General features: G+C 38.1%; 1 protein-coding gene across 1 annotated transcript in view; it reads right to left on the reverse strand.

Moving 5' to 3' along the window:
• kirrel3b (kirre like nephrin family adhesion molecule 3b) overlaps positions 1-19,203 on the reverse strand; it is a 320,980-nt gene that overhangs the window by 70,564 nt on the left and 231,213 nt on the right. Inside the window, exons 6-7 of the mRNA XM_088345714.1 lie at positions 17,618-17,775; positions 6,299-6,449 (exon numbers count right to left, since the gene is read on the reverse strand). Of these exons, the coding sequence (XP_088201840.1) occupies positions 6,299-6,449; positions 17,618-17,775 (309 nt within the window). The remainder of the gene's footprint in view (positions 1-6,298; positions 6,450-17,617; positions 17,776-19,203) is intronic.

Raw genomic sequence — 19,203 nt, forward strand, 5'->3', positions numbered from 1 at the left:
CAGCAAAGGTACATTTTGGTTTTAGGGGCTTCCATTTTTTTCATAAACTTCAATATTTGCCGGATGCTCAGTCGATGTAAATGTGTAACGGATAAACCTTGGAACTTTGTCTGTTTTAAGATTCACCTTCAGGGAAAGCATACTTCGACTATCTACACAGCTATCTCCCTTATATCAAAACATGCCACTTAATATTTATGACACGTTTGTCCTTTCGCAAAGTCCTGGTAGATTTTTTTTTTTATTGACACGTTGTCCAAATGTTCTGGTCAAATTTCTACTTTTACTGCCTCGCCTTCAGTGAGTAGCCAAGTATGTTTATTGGATTCTGTTTGCTCCGGCAATTTTCTTTTTGTGCCCATTTTTATGGTGTTTTTCCAACAACTTATCTATTAAAACTTTGTGAGGATCCAAACCATTTAAAGCCTTCAACATAAAACAGTGGTTCTGTCAAGGACATTGTACAGTACCATACGTGCAATTCATGTCTTTGGCCATGAGATTTTATGTTTGTATCCCTTTTTCATGGCCAAATTCAAGCACTTTTAATGACATTTAAAGCCAATTTTCCATTTGCTCCAGTACTATTAAAAAATAAAATTGTTTGTGAATCATGTCTTTCGGAGAACCATAAATAAAAATGCATATCATTTTTAGATCTTGAGTAAATTGCGAGTATACTTTTTTTTGAGACAAATCTATCCCCAAGTAAGTATTTGGTAAAAATGTCATTATGTTGCCTCCATTTTCAATGTTATTCTCATATTAATTTACCACTGGGAAACACTATCTTATTGTTTCTCATGGCCCATAAAAAATGACCGCAGTTGATATGTAATCCTTGCACTAGTGCATGTTTCATAGTATGCTGTTTAGGTGTAAAATGTATCCGTCCTTTTGGGTGCAACCCGTAGGGGGTGATGATGCTCCATAGGGCAATGCTATACAAACTAATGCCAGCTGTTTTTAAACACAAGGGACTGTTATGATTACCGATGTGATGCACTTGTGCCCATTCCTTTGGCGGCAACGGCTTCAGACTTTGATTGGCTCCCTGTCACTATTCAAACCCATGTCTATCCGTCACCTGTTGTCAGTACGTCTGCGAACCTCGTTTTACTCTAGGCAAGCTCTTTTCGACCCAGACTCCCACCTGTTTTTGCTCCTGTCTGTTCCCCGGCTTCAACCCGTGTTTTGATCCTGACCACCTTCTTTTGCTCTCCTGTCCTACTGACCCATTTTTTCTGTTCCCAACACCGCCATCGCTCAACATGGAAGTCCCACTTCCACGTTCTGAGCAACCTGCTTCCCACGTCCAGCGATCACCGGATCGTGGGTGTAACCCTTTCCTTTCTTCTAATAAAACTAAGAGAAAAGTAACGCAAGTGGGTCCTGTCTCCGTTCTGGTCTTGACAGGGACGATGAAATCAAATGGCAAAGCAGACGTGTTGATAAGAATGGCAAACATTGCAATCACTTACAAGCACTTTAACCAAAATTGGACCACTTTTCAAATCTTGCAAATGTAACTTTAAAATTCAAGCATTTTCAAATGTTCAAAGAGTCGTATAAACAGTTTATTTCATTAAACAGATTCAAAAGCCTTTTGTTCTGCCCTAATGGTCATTATTAGAAGAAGGTCACATCTGAACAGAATTCTAAACCCCTCATAGGGATAAATTGGAAATATTAACGGTTCAAAATTTTAACAGGAGAAAACATTTTTCTGAAAGAAAACAAAGGCAAGCTGGGCAAATACGCAAGTAAGCGAAAAACTATGTTTACCTGTTTGTTGGGTTAGTACTGTTTCTAACTGGTCGAAATGTTGGCACAGTTGTCTCATTAGAATGCATTTCTTAGTCAAAAAAAAATAAACTTTATGACACACTTGACACATAACAACACAAACTTCGGTTATCAATGGTTAACTGCTTCACTGATTTTGAATTGAGTGGTCTTTAATGTGATAGAAATAAACGTTTCATGCATTGGGTTCTGAGCACACAGCACACATAAAATGACGAGAAGAACGTGTTATATGTGTGTGTTAGGTGGGTGTGCCCAGGAAGCAAGGCGACAGCTCGCTATTAGTAGCTTGTTATATTGAAATTAAATTAATCAATTCAATCATACTGTGAGGAAGTCAGAAGAGAGAAAAAAAAAAACAGTGACCCACAGTAGGTGCTCCACGAATTGTTATCTGGTCCGTGAAATTGAGTTGCTGTCAGGAGAGAAAACAATAAGGAGGCTGCGGCTCCAACCTGCTCCTACGACCAACCTACATAACAACCCTCACAAGCAACCCGTGTGGAGCCTGTATCTCACCAACGCCAGATTTACTATCCATGAAAGTGATGACCTGGAGCTTAAAACTCGTGGGAAACCACTACTTTCGGGATGGTGCAATTTAATTATGGCGGAGACCTGGCTCATTTCAAGGATAGCCAATGCAACCGTGCAGCAGACCAGCCGCTCTCTAAACCGCTTTCTTACACTGAAAGGAGAAGCCCTCCACTTATGTTGAATTTTATATAATGACACTGAGGACCATTAATTCAACTGCAATTCTGTGTTTTGTGTTTATTTTTTATTTTTTTTTAATCTATAGTTGTTATTTTGTTACTGTCTTATACTTTTAGTCAGTAAGGACTACATCTTAGGGTAAGTTTGTGGTCCTTAATGATGGAGCAAGGCTACTTTGTAGATTCTCACTTTTCACATGGGGTTTGTTCCCCATTAATCACAATAACCGAGGGATTACTGTACTGTAAAAGTAACCAACTTTTGCCAAAATAGGTTACGATGGTGCCTGAATGATATTGGCTTCTTTTATCTTCTTTAATGTTCTGTCCCACTGGCGTTTTTGGTAAATTGGATAGGTCACATGAGAAACAGAAATTTGAACCTCTCATGAGGACAAATTAGCAATTAAAACTGTTCAAAATAACAACAGCAGAACATGATTTTTCCTAAAGAAAAATAACACAAGCTGTGCTTCAAATCCTGCCGCTGAGCCAAGAACCTTGTAATTGAATAAGGCAGCATGGAAATTAAGCAAATTGATACCCAACACGCGTGGATCAAAGTTCAATTACGGAATGTTTCATATTTGCAGCTTAAATTAGAAGTGGATGTTGGCGGAAAATAAAGCTGAATGTATTACCTGTCGCGTCGGCGGGGGAGGCGGAAAACTAGAAGAGGGAGGTTTGGGTTAAAGAGGGATAGCGAGGAGGCTAAACCTTACGGGAGATAATTTGAGTCACGACAATTAGTCTCCGCTGTCGCTCACTTTGTTCTCACGCTTTGGGATTTTCCTTTTAGTTTTTTTACCCCGGGATTGTAACCTGTGCGCTTTTAAGAATGCTAATTGTAGGTCTCTTTCAAGGGCTGATGCATACTATGTGTAGCAAGGTGACAGTCAGGATGAGAGTGGGTGCATCATTAGGTCTGGTGAAATATAAATTTGAGTGGGGAGACATGTCGAAAAAAAATATAATTGCTTGGCCTAGGTCATGCCCCAAGGAATAAAAACAACACATTACTTTCTACTGGCGAGATCACAAAGTGCCATACTTGCCTCTTGCGATGCACGTACTGAAAAGATCTGTCACAACGGCTCGCTGAATAGCATTTTCTGCGTTATTAGTCATACTTAATAGTGTTGACAGGGCTGCGAGTGATGCAAAATCCCCTTTTGTGCTAAGCTCCTTCACTCACCGGGAGCATATCTCAATTGAAAAAGATTCCCAGGCAAGAAGCCCCGATTATTTTACATGTCACTTCGCCTGTTTTAAAGCAGGCTTGTTTGTGTTGCCATCCAAGGATGACAGATTGCAGTAGAGACAATCAAAGTAGAGACGATCCTGTTAACTCATTTAGTGCCATTACGTTTTCAGAAACATCATCCCTGAGTGCCAACACATAAAAAATATGTTTTTCTGGTGTCGAGGACGGAAAAAAACTGGTCAATAGCCAAGGCAGAAAAGCAAAACGTGGTCGGGATCAAAAACGAGTCGTAAGCCAGGACAGGAGGGTAAAACGTGGTTGGGGTCAAAAAATAGGTCGTAGCCAGAGACAAACAGTAAAATCAGTAACGGACGGGTGGAGAATGGGTGCAAAGAGCGGGACCGACGGGAATCAGAGTCAAAGTGCTTGCCCTGCAGAAACAGAGGTTCGCTGATGGACTGACGACCGGCGAGTAAAAGGACTGAGCTTAAGTAGGACGGGGAACCAATAAGGAAGCCTGCAGCGGCTGGTCCCAACAGGCAGGCAGAGGTGAAGTTAATCAGTCATCATGACAACACCGACCCCTTTTTAACTCTACTGTGTTTTTTTGTTGCTATTTATTACTTGCTGGTTTTATTCTTGCTTTATTGTTTTTTGGTACTCTGTGCAGAGAGACCCTGAGGGTTCTGAAAGACGCTTTGAAGTAGAATGTATTATTATTATTTTTATTTTTTTTTACTATGGAGCCCCCACTTTTTAGTGTTACTTCCTGCATCTGGCATATGAAGCGGTGTGGTGAGAAAACAGAGCTTATTCCTTTTAAAGCAAAATGACTGAGTCCCATTGTCATCGTCTGGTCACAGAGAGGGATGACGTTTTGTGCACGCACAATGGAACGTGATCACCATGGTGACCGGAATCACGTGATCGCCTCAGCGGAAAAATTGGGCGCTGAACAGTTCTTGCAAAGTTCATGCACTGTTATGTGTTCTCGCAATGCAATACTATTTTGCAAGGAAAGTGCCATGTCTTTATTGTTTAGATATTTGCGGTATCACACATTTTTTAAAAAGTACCAAAGTGAACTTTCTGCTTGAAATGCATCCTTTCACAATTATTTGTTTTTAACAGAAGTTTTATTGAATATTCTCTGAGTACTTTCAAGAAATAATGCTAGAAATATACGATTTTCTAATGGAAGATGAAGGCTAAAGCTTTTTTTTAATATATCCTATGCCTTTTAGCTAAAAAAAACCTACATTTTCGGTAGGCCTTCAAAAATGAGTCAATATGGCAAAAATCGGCTGGCACCATTTGAGAGAAACGTCCGGCATTGAATGAGTTAAGGATGGATGGAAAGATCTGCTTAGATTCACACGTAAATGACAAAGATGCAGATATAAATAATGTGCCCTCCTCTAGTGTGATGCATCAAAATTGATATTAATTAGACTGAAACATTGGGCAATGATTGACCTTCATTAAATATATATGACTGCAATTAGTATGATTAAGGATTGAAGAATCCCAAAGAAATATGTGTCCAGTGGTTAAGACTTGATTGTTGATTAATCAATACATTTTTAGACACGTGCTTGTTTTTGACGAACATTTGTGTTGCTGGGTCATTCACAAAAGCAATGGTACTTTACTTTTGTTTATATGTACCCCAGCAAAAAAATAAATAAAAACAATTAAAATAATCATCCAACTACCCCTAACCAGTATTTTGGTTTCTGGATTATTATACCAAAAACCTCATTTTAAAAAAAAAACTATGCACATTTCCCCCCCAAAAATCAATTAGCCCAACACTGGTTGATCTAACTTTCTGTGTTTTTAAAAAGTAATGACAATTTTCAGTAAAGTAGTATTTCTAGAGGGTTTGGAAGACATCAAATTAGACAACGCTAGGTTTAGAATTAAAAATATATATATATATCTCGAGGGGTTGGTAAAAACAAGCAATGCAATGTTTGCACCTTAAAACAAGAGCATGCGTTTTTATAATGCTTATTGAAACAAAATAGTACATTTTCAGGGCAGTGTTTCTTCACGGAACAACCTCATTTTCAGAAATGGGTCAAATGGACCAAAGTAGTGTTTGAGTCTACTATTGACCCCAATTGAGATATTGACCTAGCTAATTTTATACATTACCATTCTGAATAAGATGTTGTTTTCTGAAATGTTTTGAAATAATTAATACTTGCAAACAATATATATATACTATTAAAAAAATATAATAATAAAATAAAAATCCTTGGTTTTGGCCAATGTACTCTACCCAATACTATACCACCATGGAAAAAGCAGGGGGAAACAAATTCAGTGTTTATATTAGTCCAGATCTGGCATTGTGACAGCTCTCATCCAAATACATGTAATAAATGTCCCCTACCATAAAAGTATGAATGTTCATTCTGACCTAAACACACCACCTACTTAATTATGTCTAAAAATAATTGGGGGAACATAATATGGGAACAAAATCTCAGAGTATCAAAAGAATAAATAAAAAAGACCAAACTTTTCACAAAAAAAGAGAAAACATTTAAAGTGATGTGCTTACGCTGGATGTCAATTGTGACACTGGTCTCCTTGCCGTTGGGGACAGCCTTATTTGACGCCTTACAAATGATCTGCTGGCCGGTCTCGATGTTGGAGGGCGAGAGGTAGAGTGTGCTAACGGTGGTTTCTCTCCGACCATCACGTAGCAACGTCTACAGACACAGGAAGAGGAGAAAGACAAGACAAAGTTAATACCCGTGCAGCATTGGTCATAAATATTGTCACATAGTTTTGAGGAACTGGTACTTGGCCGATTTGTAATCAGTATGGTTATTACATGAATATTTCAACAGAGGTCCATTCTTGGACCACCACTTGTATAAATGCTCAGGAATCAGGTGTTCTACGACAAGTTTATTGTGTTTGTCCAGAACCCGCCTAAAGTGAAGTTCAATAAATTGTCATTCTCAGTACAGTAAAAATAAATTCATACATTGGTCAGTTTTGTAAGAGTACGCATCATAGACAGTTATGTTATCTGTTTTTAGCAGTGGTAGGCCGTCAGGGCCTGCTGGCCTAAAAAAAATATATCTAAATCGTCCATCCATTCATTTTCGGAATCATCTGATGTTCTATAGATTTTGTCGATGAATACCTATCAAATAATTGGGTTATTACAGGTTGTCTGTAAGGTTCCTTTCATTGTTTTTTCTCCTGGTTGTGCTGCTTCCAGGTATATGCTTTCATATTTTAGCATTTAACAAATCACATTATAGCCACTACTTGTTAGGGTCAAAATTCTACCCGGAGAACTTAGCAATCACTTCTGCAGACCCTGAGGCATGTACCAAGTCTTGATAAAGCTGTTGGTTTAGGAGACTTTAAGGCCTTCTAGCTGGCCTAAGGTAAACTCAGCGGTTTAACAAATTATGACTGGTTAGGGGGCGCAACTTTAAGTATCCCAACGAAAAGTTGAGGACGAATATCCCTGAGTCCACTGCTTCTGTCAAATGCACATTTTCACCCCTAAATCAAAGAAAAACCTATGCCAGAACTACAACAAGACAGTCTCATGTTGAAGCAATAGCTAAGAAAATGGTTTCAAGAAACTGAAATACATGGATAATCTGTAAGACAAAGTAATTACAATTTCTTGAGAAAAAAAAGAAGGAAGGATTTTGTGCACCGGCAAAAAAGAACCTGTGGTGAGTAAAATGTGGCTACATCCCGAATAAATATTGAAATTTTATGAGATTATTATTTTTCAATTGTGTTCTCGATTCGGGCCTCGGTGCTGTGGAATGCTCTACCCTCTGAGATTTGAGCCGCAATCTCAGTGGTACAGTTTGAATCTAGGCTTAAAACACACTTCTATTATATAGCGTATGAATTACTTGTATGTCATGTTGACATTGCAGCCTGGTCATCCTGGATAGGAGACTGCCTCATGTGCGGTCCCTTCTCAAGGTTTCTTCATTTTCATCATGTTTCGGTTTTTGAGTTTTTCCTTGCCCTCATGTAGGTTTTAGATCAGAGGATGGTGTTATAATAGTCTGTAGTTTGCAATAATCTGTGGTCTGTGCAGCCCTTTGAGACCCCTTGTGATTAAGTGCTACACAAACAAACATTACTTGACTATATGTGCCACAGCTGTAGCTGCAGTAAATAATGTATAGCCATAATATAGTATTGAGGGTTGGATTGATTCAAACGTAGCAGGTGATAAATAAATGACCGGGCACTGTTTTTTTTTTTTTTTTTTTTTTTTGGGGGGGCGGCTGATGCCAATAACAGATTATTTCTAGGTATTGGTATTTACATGGTAGCTGATACTAGTATAGGATGGCTTCTGGTGGAAATGTAACACTAACTAACCTAAAATTCAAGGAATAGAAAATAGAAAAGTTTCATTTAAAAAAGCAAAATTGGGGAAATATTTTGCATTGGGATTTAAAAAGTATTTTGCTGGACAGATCTGAGAATATTTTGTTTTTAATATCCATTATGTTTGGGATAATTCCATACATAAAGGTGGCAGGTTTCCTGCTTCTGTTAAAAAATCCAGAACACGCAGCAACCTCCTGCAATGCTAAAATGTGGATACAAAACAAAGCCAAAGTTTCCCAAGTCCCATTTTTGTGACTTTTACAGCCACGCTTCACTGCAATACTTGTGTTACCCCGCAAAAAAGCATCAATCTTCTTTGCATCTCTTATCCTCCGAGTGGGCCGCTGTGAAAACCATCTGCAATCTGCCAGAAGAGAGTCCAGAAACTCTCACTCTTTTTCCCAAGTCTTTCCTTTGAGGGAGGTTTCATACTAACCAGGCTAGGACAGGACAAAATCACTGACAAGAACAAATTGTACGCTCAACTCTAAAGTCAAAATGTCAAAGCACATCCCTCTTGGGAAAGTGATGAAAGGATGGATCGCGTTGGCCGGAAGACACCGTACTGCAATTTTGTCTCATATTTTAAAGCCTTGAATTGCTGAATGGCAATTTCCTTTGCTTGGATTCAGATAGAGGACGACTCAATAAGACCTCAAACAGGACTTTCAGTTGTATTGGAATACAGAGAATCATTTTGCATTGTACAATGGAACATACTGCTCCTTCCTTCCAAAATATCTCTCAACCCTCTTTTCCGTTAAAGATGATTTATATCACTTTGATGCCTGTGTTCTGCTGAGCTTTGAATAAAACTGTATGTAACCTTGCTCAAGCGCTCATAATTAATATTATGACCACACTTAAACTGAGCATTTTCATCTTTTGTCTGTTTCAAGTCTTAAAGGTACCTTCGAAACCGAACACTTACGGTGGTTAGGTTTAAAACAATGGTGCTTTTTTAAATATTATGAGTTCACAAAAAAAAAAAAAAACTGATTTTAAATATCACTACCAAGGTCTTGGTGTTATTCAAAATGTGCAATCTTTACCCTTTTTTAAGGTTTTTATTTTAAGTTACAACAGACCTTGTCCAGTGTGCCACGATAAATTTCCCCATCTTATTTTTGCAAAAAAGGCACGCCATTGGTCAGTTTTTTTGCTTTCTTTCAATCACCATCAGAGTAATTGTCAGATTAGTTTATGTCAAGCGGTGGCAAAAAATTACAATTGTTCTTCTTTTTATATACTAATTATCTGATCATAAGGAGGTACATGGAGATGTATTTAATAACTCATTTCATGAACATGTTTAAAATGTTTTGCAAAGAATATAAATAAAACATATGAAATGTAGTAAAAATAATTTACATACATACATATTTTTAATTATTTTGCTGGGAAAAAAACCACAAAAACGTTAGGATGCAGTAAAACCTTTTTTTCCCACCACCAGATGATTTCTCGTATTTTAAAAATAATCTTCTTCATTTTTCTCGATAAAAAATAAAGATAATAAAAACTCACACCCTTCAAAACTGATTTACCATGTACTTAATGGAAAATTACCACACAATTATTTGTAAAAATCGTTGTTTTACCTGCTGAACCACGTTGACCACAAATTATAAGAAATACGGTATACAGCAATCCCTCTTTTTTTTTGCAGAGGTAGTGTTCCAAAAACATCCCGCAATATTCAAAATTCTTATGGTATACACATCCATTCCATTATCTCCCCTCTTATCCTCAGTAGGGTCGCTGGGGTGCTGGAGCCCATCCCAGCTATCTTCGGGCAGTAGGCAGGGGACACCCTCAACTGGTTGCCAGCCAGTTGCAGGGCACACAGGGACAGGAAATTTGCTCACTCATTCACACCTAGGGACAATTTGACCGGCCAATTAACCTGAAATGCGTGTCTTTGGAAAGTGAGAGGAAACCGGAGTGTCCGGAGGAAACCCACGCAAGCACGGGGAGAACATGCAAACTCCACACAGGAGATTTGATCTCATGACCTCAGAACCGCCGTGCCGCCCTGGTTTACACATTTATGTATTATATTTTTATCTATCTATTTATTTATGTGTTTTTTTATTACATTTACTTTACTTTGTTACCCAAGAACATTTACACGCTCTAGCATTTGCTTAACGAATAAAAGTATTGTACTTTATTGATATATATATTTTTTTCTTTACAAATAACTTCTGTACTCTGAAACTAAATATTTAAAAAACAAATCTTTCTGTTTTATTGTGCAACTGTGTGGCTCCACCTCACTTCATATTAAACTTTGCCACCATCCTGTGGACGTTATGCAAAACTGCCTTTACCATCCGGTTCTGTCCTACAGAAACCATACATTTTTCCATTCACAAAATGTTTGAAAAAGCGCTAGGCAGCCACTTAGGAGACTCGTGTGTAGCTCCAGAGTAGGTTAAGCAAGTCGATAAGTACAAGTTTGTTGGCAATAGTAAGCATTTTCCTCTTTTTAACCAATCAGAATGCAGAACACAATGCACTATGAAAATCAGTAACGTAGTGAAACAGCCATATGCCGCGATACATCACTGTACTGTCAATTTTAGCAACATTGGAATTCAGCCTTTAAAAATATACAATTGGAGCTCGGAACATTATTGATGGACCATATGCTCCAAGATGTTTTTTCTTCAAAAACGGTGCTTTTGCTAAAAAAAAGTAGGGGAAATCTGACCTACAACATCATTTAAAAAATTGACCTTACACAAATTTGCTATATCCAACAAAATCTCCACATTTGGCAGACAATTTTCACACCACACATTTTTTCTCTCCCCACCTAGCTCGCTGAATAATTTCATCAGCAGCCAACAGTGGCACTGCTTTTTTACCATCTGGATACATTTGCCAAAAAAACTCTTTTGATTTTCGAGCACTTTTATTTTTGTTCTCTAATCTCAGTACCACTTTGATTATGTTGCATGAGAAAACAAAACAAAAACAAACATGTTTTCTTCTTATTTTCACTAGGCAGGTATGACATTTTCTTCAATATGAATTCGGTACATGGAGAACTGTCAAGTTAAATCAATTACTACTATTACACAGAGTATGTAAGGTTCAGCTTGTTCTGCAAACTGTCTTTGTCCTCTATCGGTACCACAGCTAAGAAAAGTCAATATGGAAAATCAACTTATGTGACAATGCATAGAAGTGACTGCTTTACCATGTTTGATCCTTACAAGAAGGTGACCTGTCAGAAGCAGATCAGTCTGTGGTTTAGGGAATCCAATCAACTGGGATTATCTGCTAATTAAAAAAACAGCTGAACTGAATGGATTACCTACTCAATAAAACTTGATGTGCTGCCAGACAAGCTAATTCACTGCTACAGCCCTGAAACAGAAGTGTGTTTGCAGTGAACCACTGCTTCATAGGCAAAGCACACATGGACAAAAACAGAGAGCACTTCAATGCAGTTCTTGGCAGCACTCAAAGTTTTTCTGAGAAAAACAAGGCCTTCATAAAATAAATGATTACAATTAAAATTTGACAACTGACACATTTTAATAAAATAAGGACAGTGGAAAAACAAACACACGCAGAGAGTAATCAGCATAGCCCTCAATATTACCTTGAAGAAAAAGGCTGATTTAAGAGAGACAAGGGCTGCTTTATATTCCAGCAATCTTTCTCACCAGGTCTGACAGAATACCTCAAATTTGGTAGCATGCCATTTTTGTTCAAATGTCCTGCAGTATTGTTTAGGGTATCTACATTTTCTGGCGTATTTTTTGGTCAAGATGTACGCGGTGTTCATTTTACCTCTGAAAAGTGATGGGACTCGCATACTCAAAAATCTATGGGTCCCAACAGATATCTGTGGGTCCCCAACATTTAGTGTTATCGAGGTTGAAATTGTAAATTGGCGACAAATATATTAATAAATCTATAAATCTATATATTCATTCAGTTTTAATAATCACACTTAATTGGTAATACAAAGCAGTTATCACTTCAGATCATTCATTCAAAAATACTGTACATTATACAAATTAATATTGCTGAAATATCAGTGTATATATTCATTCAGTTTTAATCACTTCAGATTTTTCAGTTCATATATTCTTCGTGGTTTGCTGTCCCGCCACAATTGTAATGCCTTCTCAAGGTCCAATTGCAGCAACGGAATTTCCATAGCTAATTTGTGGTTTTCATTGTCGTTGTGCCGATCCAATGTGCTTTTCTGAAATTTCGTATTGCGAAATGATTTATGCAATCCATTTTTTTTCACGCTGGGTGCACGCATGACAGAACATGTAGCCTCCATTATCATCCTCCTCATAGCGTAACCAGGAATATAATTAAGTCAATTTTGGCAGAAAATTCCTTTTCTTGCTAGGAGTATTCTTTTGTTTATCTTTCACAGAAATCGTTCGCTTCAAAACCCGTGTTTTTCTTGCCTTCGCTGTCTTCTGATGAATTTCTCCGCCGTTTTTGGTGCCGGAATTATTGCCGTTGTTACCACTTTCTGTATTATGTTTCGACTTATTACCGACACTGAAGACATTACCAAGAAATTATCCAATTTTGTTGATTTGCACCTTATACCAACTGTTTTTACGGAGGCATACTTCTCTTTCACTCCACAACAACCAAAACAATGACGTCATCTCGAAGCAACGAAATCTCGTTTGCCGAGATCCTGTTTGCCGAGATCGGTGCGAGACCAAAACAACAATGGCGGATTTGCCTGACGAAAAGTTTGGAGTGCGGTAAATCTTTGTTAAAAAAAAAAAAAAGTAATCGGGTAATAATGACAGTTTGGTGTAAAAAAAAGGACGCACGTTGATTTGACGCAATGCGTCCCCAACAAAAATGATGCGTCTAGGACACAGGGACATGGGCAAACGAGAACACCGTGTATGCCGTAGGGGCGCCACAGAAGCCGCGACACTGACTAAAGCAGCATTAAAATAATTTATAAGTGAGTCAACAAAACCTTTACATAAAGGAAACAAGACTCTTATCACCCCGGCTATCACTTTTTGGACCTGTTCACCTCGGGTAGGTGGTTAAGGTCCCTTAAAACAAGGACAAACAGTATCAGAGACAGTTTCTTCCCCAGGGCCATCACTACCATAAACAGGTGTGCAAAACTGTGAAAATATATTTTTTATGATTAATTTGGAAATGTTGTTGCTGCCATTTTTGTTGTTGTTGCTAAGTGTTTTTATTTTCATTGCTCTACTTTTAGAGTGCATATATGTTTAATTCACTATTATTGTAAATTCTACTTTGGCAATAGTTTCCCTATTTAACCTTATAGTCTTTTATCTTTGTTTTCTCTTACATGTGTACCCTAGACTGCCACTCCAATCACAATGCAGACAATGTTTTACACGTTGATATCTATTAAAATTTAATTCAATTCATTAAGTTGAATAGATATTACAGAAAACAGTAGGTCTGTTTTCAGAAACGGTTATTGTGAAGTTGTATTGTCGTTGAGAAAAATGACATTCACAATGTAATGTTTTGTCCAAAACCCATCAACTGTCTTTTTTCTCCGTCAATGTGATCTAACACAATTTCCTGTTGCTCCAGATGGCACCTCATAATGGCCATAATGGGATAAGAACAACTTGTAGTGTATTTGGAGGAATATCTTCTTACTGGCAAATGCAACTAAGAGTATCAAACTTCCAGGCTTGTGCACAGTGCTTAAAATATTGCATTCCATAGGTCACCATGCTATTTGAAGCTACTTGTTTTTGCTACTGCTTAGCGGGACGAGCTTAACGTTCGATGTGCATTTCTGAAATAATAATTTATCATGATATTACTACGCTGTTACTATGTTAATATTTTGTTCTTTTCAGGTTGTAATTATAATAAGTAGGGTAAAATAGCCCATGTCAACCACTAAATCATCTGCCTTGTATAAGGTCACAGAGCAGTGTTCCAAAACGTCCTGCAATGGTCAAAACCCGAGAAATATAAACATTTTTTATTTATTTAAATATTTACTTATAACTCAAGAACAACCCAATTTAAAAAGCTCGATTATTTGTTTAGCAGAGTAAAGTAATGCATTTTAGAAATGTTTATTTAGTTTTTGGTTTCTTTAGCAAATAACTTCTGTACTGTCTGTAAATTACTGTTAGCTGCTCGTAGGGGACTACTTGGTGATGTCATGATTACCAATTAGGATCACCTGTGCCCACTCATTTGGCACCAGCCGCTGCGGGCTATCTGATTGGCTCCCCGTCCCTTTTTTCACTCTCTCTTTGTCAGTCAGTCTGCAAACCTCTGTTGTTACAAGGCGAGTATTTTTGACCCTGACTCCAGCCTGTCCCGTTTTTGCACCCGTTTTCCACCTGCCCATTCCTGATCTCCCCGTTTGTCTGCGGCTATGACCTGTTTTTGATCCTGACCACGTCTGCTCTCCCGTCCCGGTTTACGACCCATTCTGATCCCGACTACGTCTGCTGTCCCAGCTTACGACCCATTTCTGACCCCGACCAGGTTTTTGCTCTCCTGTCCCGGCTATCGACCTGTTTTTCCATCCCTGACACCGCCATCGCCCGCTACGGAAGATCCACTTTCGTATTCCGATCACAATCCGATTGCGAGAGCAACTTGCTTCCCGCGTCCAGCAAGCACCGGATCGTGGGCGCAGCCCTTCCTTTCTTTCAATAAAACTTGTGGTTAACGTTATGCAATTGGGTCCTGATTCCGTTCTGGTCCTGACAGGTGACCCATGCTGCATATGTTCTAATAGAAAGTAAATAAACAATTAAGTGTTACGAGATGAAATAACACAATTATTATTAATATTGTATTCTATTTTCATCGATTAATATTTTATAATTAAGACAATATATCATGCTAAAAAACGGGAATTAGTGAATGAGGTTGGATAAATGAATCTAGCATTGACTAGAACTGATTAAAATCTATTTTGATCTAAGATAAACACAAATACATTGGTCTTTAGTTTCAGAAACATGCTACAAACTTCACAACGCCACTTATCTTTCGACCACAAGTTATTGCAAGTCAGATAAACTTTATTGTCTTTATGGAAACTTATATGGAGAGAAGAAAGGCAAGCTGTTTTATATACAGTAAAATGCGGTTGCTGGCAAGAACTGCCCGTAAAAATGTCATAGTTACTTTCCCTCATTCCGATGCACCGATCTCCTGTTCTCTTCTCAGAGTATACAATAGATGGGTGTAGAAACATGGTTATTGAAGACATTTTTGATGACTTCAATACAATGTTGCATAATCTGCACAAATATAAACAACAGCTTGAGCGTGGCTAGCATACAGGATAACATGTTTCCCTACATTTAAGCATGTCTCAATCTACAGTGTCAAGTAGAAAAATTCGACACTACATTGTTCAGATAATTGCAATCATCAAAATCTAGACTTGTATATACAGATACGACATTCCAATTCCTTTTATACACACACGACCCTTTGCAAAAAAGTATTGACATTTAACCTAATATTACAATTATTTGACGCCAATTTACCATTCCTTGATTTCAGGATGATGATTATCAATGTGGCCCTAGAACACAGCTGATACTATCATCAGCTACCATTGTTAGTACGGCAGGGTCGGGTAGGGTTACTTTAACTTGATCACTTTCAATTACTTTTGGATTACTCCAATACCAAATATGCTAATAAAAGACAAAATAAACTAAATGTGAATACAATAATGACTCACAACACGGGGGTAAGCTTTCTCTCCTGGCTTGATCCCTTTGATCTCCGTCAAAACTAACATAAAATGTGACAGAAACAAAATGAAAATAAATCCAAACAGCTTGCCAAAATCATTTTTGCTGTTCCATGTATTCAATTACTCCCCTAGCCTGCACAAAATTTAGTAATTTTACTCATATTTAGTTTATTTTGTCTTTTATTAGCATATTTGGTAGTAATCCAAAAGTAACAAAAGTAATCAAGTTAGAGTAACCCTACCCAACCCTGGAGTACGGATACAATAAAAATATGAACTGATAAAGATACTTGGCACAGGTACACTCCCATGCCTAGCAACACACTTTTCTGACTTGATTTGAAACAAGAACATTGTTTTGTACCCACAAATCTTGTTTCAAAAAACACTTATTCAGCTTTTAGCAATTAAGACAACTTTATCCCAGTTGTCCGCTGATTGATTTTTCATGTGACAAATGCTTTGGCTCAAGGCAGTCCCCCAATAACTCCTTAATGATACGCACAGCACCAGCATTGATCACTTAATCAAGGTTTCAGCATTGCCGTTTAGTTTATCACTAACAGATTGCAACACTGCTTTCAACTGGTGGGTGTGCAACATTTGTTCTGCTTACTTTTCTTACTAAAATGCTAAAAAGGAAAAAAAAAACATTGTGATGGTTTTTTCCTTTTCTTTTTTAGAACCTTGCCTTTTTCCATTATACATAAATATTCATAGATCACAGCCTATAGAGAGCATTCTTGAAATGCGTAGAGCTATAATAACGATATCAGTGCACAATGTCTCGTTTCCTATATTCCGTCTCTTTGAGAGCGTGTGACGACAGGAAGAAGATTCTCTCCGTATGCCATTAACAAGCAGCTATTCCAGCAATCATTTTATTCAAATGAGCCTGGGAGCATACCCGTCCAATCAATTGCATTTATCTGCTCTTTGAATAAAGCCGATAATGGGATCAGACAGCCAGGACAGGGTGAGGAAGGGCGTGGAGGGAAGTAGAGGGAAGATGTTAGCACTCTTAAGCACTTGTTCTCTTTTATGCCGTGTGTGAAATGGAAATAGGACCCGACAATGTTGATTTTGTCATTAGCTTCTAGGGAAATGATGGTCAAAGGTCTGGGGATGTCCGGTGACCATGACACTAGGTTGGGGTGAACCATAGAGAATGTGTACAATCGAGGAAAGACTTATCCTATCATTCAAACAGTCTACTAAACAGATTTTAGAAACAGGTTCCATAAAATGGAGACAAGTACAAATGCAGAAGAACAACAGAACACAAGGGAAGAATTGCTAGTAGTTCCACAATCTTGCCATCTGCTTGTCTCAGTTGATCTGTGTGACAAACCCAAAAAAAGTGTCTTTCTTATCAAAACATCAACCTGGATTTTCAAGGGAATTGCTTTCAAAGAGCCATCTGGCTCGGGAGGCAAAGGTCCGCCGAGAACTCTGCGTGTATGACACCTCCGCAGTAATTATTTACAGCAAATGCTAAACATGATCACCAACAGGTGTTTCCGTTCCGGATCTGTCTGGGAATGAAATCGTTGCGTTCAATGTTGTTGCCGGATATTTTGCGAGAAAATATACTTCAGAAAACACCTGCCACAACATGTGTCAGGAACATTGCAAATCCAGTCACAACAACTGTAAATTAAAAAAAAACTTGTAAAATCTAACCAAAATTGTCTGTCAAAGCCCAATTCTCCCTTCCTGCTCCTGTAGTCTTCCCACCTCTAAGCTTACCTTGGAGTACATGGCCCCGTTGAGGACCTCTCCGTTGCGGATCCAAATGATGGAGGCTGCCGGTTTGGCGTTATCGGCATGGCAGGTCAGGTTGAGGGGGTCTCCTGCCCTCAGGCTCACAACTGGCCCTCCACTAATGATAGGATCTTCAGGTGGAACTAGGGATAGAGGCACAAGATCACAATGGGATAAGTACACCGTAACATCAGTGTTGAGAATAACATGTTAGAAAGGAACCCAATCATTTTTCTCAGAAAAGACTAACAGGTTATCAGTAAAATGTAACTTGGTGCATGGTGCGTTGCTGCATTTGTTTTGGCTTCTTAACAATTACAGATCATGAATTACAGTCTATTCTGTTGAATAGTCCTGTCTCCATAATAAATTTGCACAGAACCCTCAAACCGTCAGCAACATTTTCTGAAACATTGGCATGTTTATATTCACCTGAATTGTAGAACTGAATCCACCAATGGGTGACACTGTATTGAGTACAGAGTAGAAGCATGCCGCGTTACTCTCACTGGAGATATTCTCCCTACCGTACACACTTGCATTTAAGCCGAATTTGCAATTATAATATAACAAACTGACATCAGGGGGTCAGCTGATATGTTCATATTTGGGTGTGTCACCAGTAACAAATAGTAGGCAGCGTTTAGGAAGGGCGGTGTGGCTTATACAGAAACAACAAACTGATGTGAAATCGATGGGTCAACATAGAATTTAGGGTAAAAGTGTGCGGAAATTTGGTCCTTTGATTTTTGAAAATCAAACAATATTATTTATTATTATTTGTTTTGGAAAAAAAAAGAAAGACATATGTTTTTTTTTCAAACCAAATGTTTGCTTTATTCCGGTTTCGAAATCTTCATTCGCTTTGGAAATTTCGGAATTTCGGTTTGTTTGGGAATTTGCATACCCGGGGGGCCAGTCAGAAGTCTGCATTATATAAATTTGTGCTTCCGGACTTTTCCGAGCGTTAGGAAGTCCTGCATTTGCAGATCATTTTCCAAAGTAGACACACAGAGAACACAAGAAAAATGGATAAGTGGTTTGGAATCAAGCCAAAACCTCAGCCCCAGAAAAAAAAAATCAAAGGACGCTAACAAAATGTATGACACTACAAAAAGTAAATGTACATTAAAAGCATCGTGGAAAGAGGAGTTCACGTGGCTTGTAGCAGACGACTCAACGCAAACATTTCATGAATGAAGATGAGTAAGTAGAGGTACATACTGATGGCAGATGGAAAACAGTGATGTCATATACATGCAATTAATGTTATAAGTAGATTTATAATAAATTTAACTTTAAAGTGTTGTTCTGTTATAATTTCTGATTATTAACCCTTAATACTATGCAACAATGTTGTTGTTTTTTTCGATTAATCGTCTTATTGTATTTCAAAAATGGGGCATGGAACTTTATGGATGGGCAGGCAACTTTTCAGAGTTGTCTGCCCTGGTTTCCTGGAACTTTTTGTCATGAGTTTCAGACACTGAATTCACCATGACTGGAGAAAAAAAAAGAAAACATCTTGGAGAGTAGCCAAAAATGGAGATCGAGCTCTTCGATTGGTTTGA

Source organism: Urocampus carinirostris, chromosome 10 (genome assembly GCF_059441175.1).
Source record: "Urocampus carinirostris isolate Australia breed hairy pipefish chromosome 10, RoL_Ucar_1.0, whole genome shotgun sequence".
NCBI lineage: Eukaryota > Metazoa > Chordata > Actinopteri > Syngnathiformes > Syngnathidae > Urocampus > Urocampus carinirostris.